Below are 8,688 nucleotides of genomic sequence, written 5' to 3'. Positions count from 1 at the left end.
TCATAAATCTAAACTATAATATGCCTTCAATCGACGTTTTCCACTACGTGAACAAACACCAATCCAAGTTCGTTCAACGTAACTGATAAGGGGCTCTAACACTTCTTCATTTTCATCATAAAATGTACTTCTTATCAGCTCATCAAATGCATTGTGAACGTCTTTGGCAGGTACGAAGGCCAATGCCATTAACATTCGCACATTCAAAGCAAACCGAATATTTGTATTGTATAATTTTTGTAATCCTGTAGACTGCACGTGTCTCCACACACACTGACTGAAGTGAAAAAAACACCCAGCGATTTCAGCATCAGGAAAATGTAATGAAACTGCATTGATAAATGCAGTTCCATAATCAATCATAATACGACGTGGATTGAAATCCACCGTCGCACGTTTTTTTAAAATCTCCAATACGTCGGAATAAGTTTGTTCATTTTTATTTGGCATTAGGATATACACTAATGGTAATAACTTTCCTTGCCCCGTGAATCGTGTATAATTGTTTGAATATAGATGGAACGGACGAAAAAGTCCCATCTGCTGCCCATTCATCACATTCCGATAAGGTTCTTATATTTTGTTCCGTTGCAAATATTAAAAATCTGTTTTTATTACCACCACTATCGTAATATAAAAATTTATTTCCTTTTGCCGTGAATTGGTAATCATGAGGAATAACTAAATCCTTACGCGATGACACATTTGGAAATGTATCTTGCCCGTCTTTTCTAGCACGCTGGATATCACGTGTAATAGATGATATCTTTAATAGCCTAGCTACAACAGGTGATGATATTTTTGCCATAGCTGATCCAATTACACTTGACGGCCTATCGTCACATTTCCGAGCACGTTTTTTTACTTTATTTAATAATACTTTTGCATCTACAGATGAAATATCAGCTGCATGTATATGAACAGGTATATCGCCAATAACAGAACCTATCATTTTAATAAAAATAACTCCATATAAATATATAAACAAGAAATGTATAAGGAACAAATTAATACTTTGATTGTGAAGAAATGGAATTGCTCACATAAAACTAACCTGAACGTATTTCACTGTCTGTATGAACTACTGCCGGACAAGATTTTGTATGATATAAAACACAACGCCATGTAATACTTTTTTTGTTAACTTGTTTTTTATTAAACAAATAACCATCAAGACAGAGTTGTTTTTGATTTTTTTGCGATAATACGAATTTTAGCGTCATTGTAAAATAGTAGCTGTACTCCATTCAAACGATAAATAGAAATAAACAATGTAGGACAAATACATGTAACTTAAATCTAAGATCACAGATGGCAGCACCTTAAAATTTTTTACATTATCGACAACAGAAAAATATATCGATAAAACATTATACGCGGGAATTTCAATATTACAGTTATTTTGTCGTAGGTAATTATGTCATTCGGTTATTTTATCCTTCGGTTATTTTCTCGTTGGTTATTTTGTCGCGGTTATTTTGTCGTCGGGCGACTAATCGCGGCACCGAGAATTGAGCTGTGGACTCAGTAATGAAATTAGCCTGAGACCCAACATCCAAATAGACCCGACAGGATTTTACCTCGCCCTGTGGGTTTTTGATATCGACAATGGCAGTTGTCAATATCAATCATGCTTCAGATGAAACACTAGCATGCAAGCTAACTTGAGAGCTAGATGCTGAAGAAGGGGTCTCAGTTGGCCTCCCTTCTGTTGAGGAACCGTTGGACTTGTCAAAGTGCAGCAATGTATCATGCTTTTGGCTACACTTTTGACATTTACCAAACATGCATTGAGTCACGGATGGTTATTTTATGCACCATCGATTCTTTTTTGCCGTGTCGTAACGGGCAAATGGGCTTAGCTCCTCGAATTTATTACAAGAACTAACGTAATGGTCATTACTAGAGCGGTAAAGACAACGGCTTTGAAATACCACTACTGAAAAGGATTTTTTGGCTTGTGAATTTGATCGAGTATTACATTTTTGTTTGTCATTTTCAGGTTTCGAACTCTGCAATTGAGAGCGCTTGCTCTCGAATTGGGCCCGTTTTACCAAAAAGGCTAAAAATTGCTCCCATCGCTCGCGAAGAAAATTGTTGAGTTTATTGCGAAGCAGAACAACAAAGAATGAGTTCCATGACTCAATAGGTTCTCCCAGAGATTGGAGAGCACGCAAGTGCTTTTGCACATGATCCACGAATGAACGTGTAGAAAATTCCTTGGATATTACCGGAGTATCGATCGAGGATTGTATATAGCTTTCTCGAATAACTTTACGGTCATCATACCGCTCTTGTAGCAATTTCTAAGCTACTTGGTTATTTTGACTAGAAGATTCAATAGACGCTACTACGTCAGCTTCCTCACCCGTTAGACAGCCTTTCACGTAGAAGAGTTTGCGTACTGGAGAGATAGACTCGTCCTCGTGTATTAGAGAGTTAAAGAGATCATAGAATCCGAGCCACGAGTCAAAAGAGTCGCTGAAGGTTGGCAGAGTTATAGTAGTTAGATAGAGTTGATCTAAAGGTTGACAATTAGGAGCACGATAGGTTGAAGGTTCTGATTAGTGTACAGGAAGTCCTGTGGAATATTGTTGATTGCCAAAGAAGGCTATTTCTTGATAGCTTCTTTGATTGTTACTGGCGTTATTATTATTAAGGTTACCAGTATCATTATCGATATTATTATTATTAATGCTACTAGTATTATTATCAACATTACACCGGCGCACAAAAAAAAATTGTCTGTACACCAGGCGCCACCTATCTACGGGCATGTTTTTCGACCCACTGGATACGAATTTCGAGCCAGTTTAGGCCGTCTAGCCTTCAATTTTGAGTAAATTGCAAAAAACCCCCAAAAAATAGCGAAAATTCGATGTTTTGGCAAGAAAAAAAATTTTGAGATCTAAGGCAAGCATAATTTTCATGTATTTTGATCTATTAAATATTAATTTCGATCGTACTTTAATCATAAACCGTGTTAAATCTAAAAAAATTGTAAAAAATCATCAAAAATTGCAAAAATCGAAGAAAATTGGGATTATCTTGGTATAAAAAATTTTGTGGACCCGGATTGACGAAGATTTTCATGTAATTTAATCTGCTTGATCTAATTCTGCAATAAATTCAGCCCATAGTCCCCTAAAACATTTCTAAAATCGCAAAAAATCGATAAAATAGCAGAAAATTGCTGCTGAAAAAACGGAAAAAAATCTTTCAAACACAATTAAATAAATTTCTTGTATTTTTTATTAACAAAATACAAGGTTAAGATCCAAGAATGTACACAAATTGCATTTTTAACGGTTTTTCGAGGGAATTGTACTGTTTCATTTTCAAATGATCTACGACGTGGATACCTTTTTTTCCACCTTTTCCTTGATTTAGTAAAAATTTGCCATCGTGTTGGGATTTCAACTTCTTCGATGTGCAGACTTTATTTCATTGCATGATCGCTTGTACTTGCAACCAGGGCACCTCCTCGGGGTGACGGTGGGCAACGGAACCATCTGGCAGAGTCCCTGAATTAACGGCATGTGTGCCGTCATGGCAGGTACAAGTGATGAGTACTTTACGATGCAGGGATTCGGAAACCCAGTATCGGCGTCTGTTCAGGGTGAGAAAGCTGGCCCGCAGGCGTCGTCATCCAGTGACTGCAGCTCTTCAGTAGTGGGAAACTTGGTTACTGGAGAGTATACTATTACAAGAAGTAATTCCCATCTATGTAATAAGAGTCCTGATCTATTTTGTTACGTTTGTGGGGAATTTGAGCCGGTGAAAAACCGCAGAACGTTTTCAGATAGATTAAAACGAAATTATAAAGAATGCTTTTGTATTCAAATTACAAATTTGGATTCTGCCTGGGTCCCACACTTTGTTTGTGGTCAATGTAATATTATGTTGACACGATGGGAAAAAACCAAAAACAGAGAAAACTTGAAATTTACAATTCCCATGATCTGGACTTCACCAACTAGTTCGCATAACTGTTACTTCTGTATGACTGAAATTGCCGGTTTTACTTGGTCGAATAGAAGTAAAATACAGTACGCCAATGTTTCATCAGCTGTTAAGCTACAGAAAAAAGTTATTGTTGATGAAACCGAAGCTCTTGAAGAGATGGAAGTCGAAAAAGAAGAAGTGCCAATAAAGGAAGAAGAGGAAGAAGAAATTTCTAAAGATGAAAATCCCGAAGATGAAGATTTTATGCCAAATGGGAAAACGAAAGACCCTGAAACATTTAGTCGAGAAGAACTAAATGATCTCATACGAAATTTAAATTTGCCTAAGGATGGAGCTGAATTACTGGCATCAAGACTAAAAAATTAAAATTTGTTAGCTAAAAAGGTAACGGCTTACTTTTATCGGAATAGAGAAGAGGAGTTCCGGAAGTTTTTCACAAAGGACGATGAGAACTCGGTGGTGTACTGTTCCAATGTTAAAGGCTTGTTTGATGAATGAAAACGTAATATCTATGATGACGATGAGTGGAGACTCTTTATAGATTCATCAACTAGAAGTCTCAAAGCTGTCTTGCTTCACATTGGAAACATATTAGCGCCAATTCCAATAGCCCCTTCGACGAAACTTAAAGAGACCTATGAAAATTTTGGAATTGTATTGGATAAGAAAAAGTATTCAGAACACCAATGGCAAATTTGCGGGGATCTCGAAATCGCAACACTGCTTTTAGGCCAACAATCAGGATTCACAAAATATCCTTATTATCTATGTTTGTGGGATAGCAGAGACAGAAAGAATCACTATGTGAAAAAAAAATGGCCTACGAGAGTGCAATTAAATGTCGGTACTCATAATGTAATACGAACACCATTAATTCAGCCTTCAAACTATCTGCTACCACCACTTCACATCAAACCAGGTCTCATAAAACAATATGTCAAAGCTCTGGACAAGGGTGGTGATTGTTTTCAGTACTTGAGAGAAAAGTTTCTGGCGATAAGTGATTCCAAATTAAAAGAGGGAATTTTTAATGGACCCCAAATTAGAACTCTATTTCAGGATGCTAATTTCATAAGTAAAAGGAATGATACGGAGAGAGCAGCTTGGGTAAGTTTCAAAAATGTGTGTCATAACTTTTTAGGAAATAATAATAGTGAAAATTACAAACAATAGTCGAAGAATTAGTGACAAATTACAAAAATTTAGGATGCTTAATGAATCTAAAATCATACTTCCTGGATTCTCACATCGATCACTTTCTTGAGAATCTTGGGGAGTACAGTGAAGAACGGGGAGAACGTTTTCATCAAGACATAAATGAAATGGAGATTAGGTATCAAGTAAATTGAAATATCAACATGATGGCAGACTATTGCTGGACACTCAAAAGAGATATACCAAAAGAAAATAACAAATGAAAGAGAAATCCACTCCGTAGATCATTTGAAAATAAAAGAGTTCGATACCACCGGAAAACAGTTTAAAAGTTGGGAAAATCATTCTTCTAATTCTGTTTATACGTCATTTTCATAGATTTTACATTTTTTTTGCATTTTCAGATTTTAATCTCGTATTTTGTTAATAAAAAATACAAGAAATTTATTTAATTGTGTTTGAAAGATTTTTTTCCGTTTTTTCAGCAGCAATTTTCTGCTATTTTATCGATTTTTTGCAATTTTAGAAATGTTTGAGGGGACTATGGGCTAAATTTATTGCAGAATTAGATCAAGCAGATCAAAATACATGAAAATTATGCTTGCCTTAGATCTCAAAATTTTGACGGCCTAAACTGACTTGAAATTCCTATTCAGCGGGTTGAAAAACATGCCCGACGATAAGTGGCGCCCGGTGTACAGACAATTTTTTTTTTGTGTGCTGGTGTTATTATTATTAGAGTTACTAGTATTTTTATCGACGATGTTGATTGAGCTCAACTGTATCTGACTAGGCGAGGAGAGTTTGGGGTCTTCTGAATTAAATGCAACATTAGAACCCGCGATGAAAGCCGGTGATTGCGATGAATGTACTGTTTTTGTAGATAAAAAACTGGTCGCGATACCGTATGTCTCGAAGTACTGTTTCTCAAACTTTTCCCGATACTTGTGAAGAATTTCTACTTCTTCATCGTTTGCAGCGAATGATTCAAGTTCGGATTAACAAGTTTCAAACGATTCTCTAGCCTTTTCTATTTCCTGAAACCTTTCATGATTAAAATGAATGATATTGATAATCAGAGATTAAACCAGAATAAATGCAAATTAAATTTCGTTTAGAGTGAATGGAAATTGTATAGGTCAATGATAATTGGATGAACACACTGACTTACATATACCAAGATGAGGTAAATTGTACCAGGAACTGCTGCAACGATGATGATGAAACACTGCTGGTGCAGGATGTCGATTTGCTATGGTGTTGATGATGTTGACTAACCACTGTTGATCCTTACAGGGGAGCTGCCTTGCCTTCAGACCACTTGATTCTTGGCGATAGTGTTGTTGACGGGTTAATATGCAATATCAATTTATAGCATATACGTTTTGAATAAATAATTCAATTACACTGAATTTAAGTTTGTAATATTCACTTAATTTATATAAACTTCTCACAAATTGAAAATAATCTAGTTTCGATCGCTAGATGTAAATCGGACATTCCACGCTAAATCGGACGGTTTGAAAAATTTTAATTTTTGATTTCCTCCATTTTTTTTTTATTTTTTTGTACCCATCAAAAGAGTCTTTTTCCGAGATGTTGAGATTTTTTTGATTACCGGTTCAAAAGATATCGAATTTTGGAAAAAAAAAACCGCTTTTTTACGGTTTTTTTGCTGATAACTTCTTAAGGAATGGTTCAAATCAAAATACTCACTGCTTAAAAAACTATCGTTTTTCCATGTACTTTTCGAAAAAAATACAAGAAAATTATTTCAAGTGTTTTAATACGTGTTGTTTGATTTTTAAAATTTAAATTGCATTTTTTTAAGCGAGTGCATATTTTGATTTTCTTCAAAATTTTTTGCAGTAAACTACTACTCAAACCACAACTTTTTAGGCTGGTTTGGCCGTGGGTTCTCGATGGCTATTATTTTTTTTTTTCGATTTTTGAAAATTAAATAATAATTTTTTTTTCTCTATTTTATCTAATTTTATCACTGGTTTCTCTCTTTCAACGTATTTTGAAAAACTTTACGTATATTTTTTATAATAACAAGCATAGGAAATTGTTAATTATTAACAAACTTTTATCCAAATAAAGAAAATATTTATTGCAGGAAAATGTATTGCAAAATAATCATTAGTCTTTTTTAATTATTAACAGTTTCCTATACTTGTAATAATTAAAAGTATATGTGAAGTTTTTCAACATACGTTGAAAGAGAGAAACCAGTGATAAAATTTAATAAAATAGAGAAAAAAAATTATTTTTTAATTTTCAAAAATCGAAAAAAAATAGTAGCCATCGAGAACCCACGACCAGGCCAGCCTAAAAAGTTGTGGTTTGAGAAGTAGTTTATTGTAAAAATTTTGAAGAAAATCAAAATATGAACTCACTTACCACACCAGATGAATTCCAAAACATAGTCAATGCTTACATATGGGCCAAATGGAATGGAATCTGGACGAACTCCGAATCACTATTACACCAAGTGAGAGCTAATGTATGGGAAATTCCCCCAAAAGCACCAAATCGCAAACTCCAAACCGTAATTACTCGTATAAGAATAGGCTATACAAATATCTCACACAACCACCTAATGTCACGAGAGGTTTGCAATAAATGCCCAAAATGCAAAGCACCAATAGCAATAAAACACATACTGGCCAAATGCCTACCAAATACTGCTCCAATGGACCTGTCCAAATGCCTAAGCGATGAGAAGAAGCTCCAGGAAGTGATAAATACATTAAAGTCGCTGAAAATTTTCTCAAAAATATAATGTCTTAATTTCCAAGTTGTAGTTCCAATTATCCAGCTATCAGTATTTCACTACACTTACTATGTTCTATATTCTTTTCTTTTCCTACATGTACAATTGCTAAAAACAATTATGTTATTATTTTCTGTGTTCCTGTAATATTATTTAAAATTACTTGATATTGCTATAATTATCTTGAAGTCGCTCATGACCAAGCTGTTTATGCGACTATGAAATAAACTTAAAATAAAAAAAAAAGAACTCACTTTAAAAAATGCAATTTAAATTTTAAAAATCAAAAAACACGTATTAAAACACTTGAAATAATTTTTAGTAGATTTCATAAAAATCTAACTATTGTATTTGTCCTCATGATGGAATTTTCAAAAAATCTTGCTACCTCTAAACTCAGGTCGACGAGCTGAGTCAGGAAATACATTCAGCTCAAAAGTTTATATATATATATATATATATATATATATATATATAAGATATATATAAGATATTATTTTATAAGATACTTTTTTATAAAGTATTGATTTCCAGTGATTTGGGCGACACAATCAATTTAAACACAATTGAGTTTCTTTTAACTGTAAAAAAAGATATTTATTTACAAAATATTTACACGTTAATTAACTTAAATGAAAGAATATGGTAACAAACTTTACCTGTAAGAAAAGAAACGACATTTAATGTTATTAATTGCAATGTCGATTCCAAAATCACAATTACGGTAATTCGCTTTTTATGTAATGAGTTTATATTTTAATAAATTGTTTTCTCACGATAGCATTAGCTAT

General features: G+C 34.0%; 1 protein-coding gene across 1 annotated transcript; it reads right to left on the bottom strand.

The window, feature by feature from the left end:
- LOC130676989 (uncharacterized) lies at positions 1-450 on the bottom strand. The gene has a single exon (XM_057483505.1). The coding sequence runs from the start codon at positions 448-450 to the stop codon at positions 1-3; it is 450 nt and encodes a 149-aa protein (XP_057339488.1).
- Between the last annotated feature and the right edge of the window lie 8,238 nt (positions 451-8,688).

Source organism: Microplitis mediator, chromosome 11 (genome assembly GCF_029852145.1).
Source record: "Microplitis mediator isolate UGA2020A chromosome 11, iyMicMedi2.1, whole genome shotgun sequence".
Classification (NCBI taxonomy): domain Eukaryota; kingdom Metazoa; phylum Arthropoda; class Insecta; order Hymenoptera; family Braconidae; genus Microplitis; species Microplitis mediator.
Note: the sequence above shows the minus strand (reverse complement) of the source record. Positions and strands in the feature narration are given on the sequence as shown.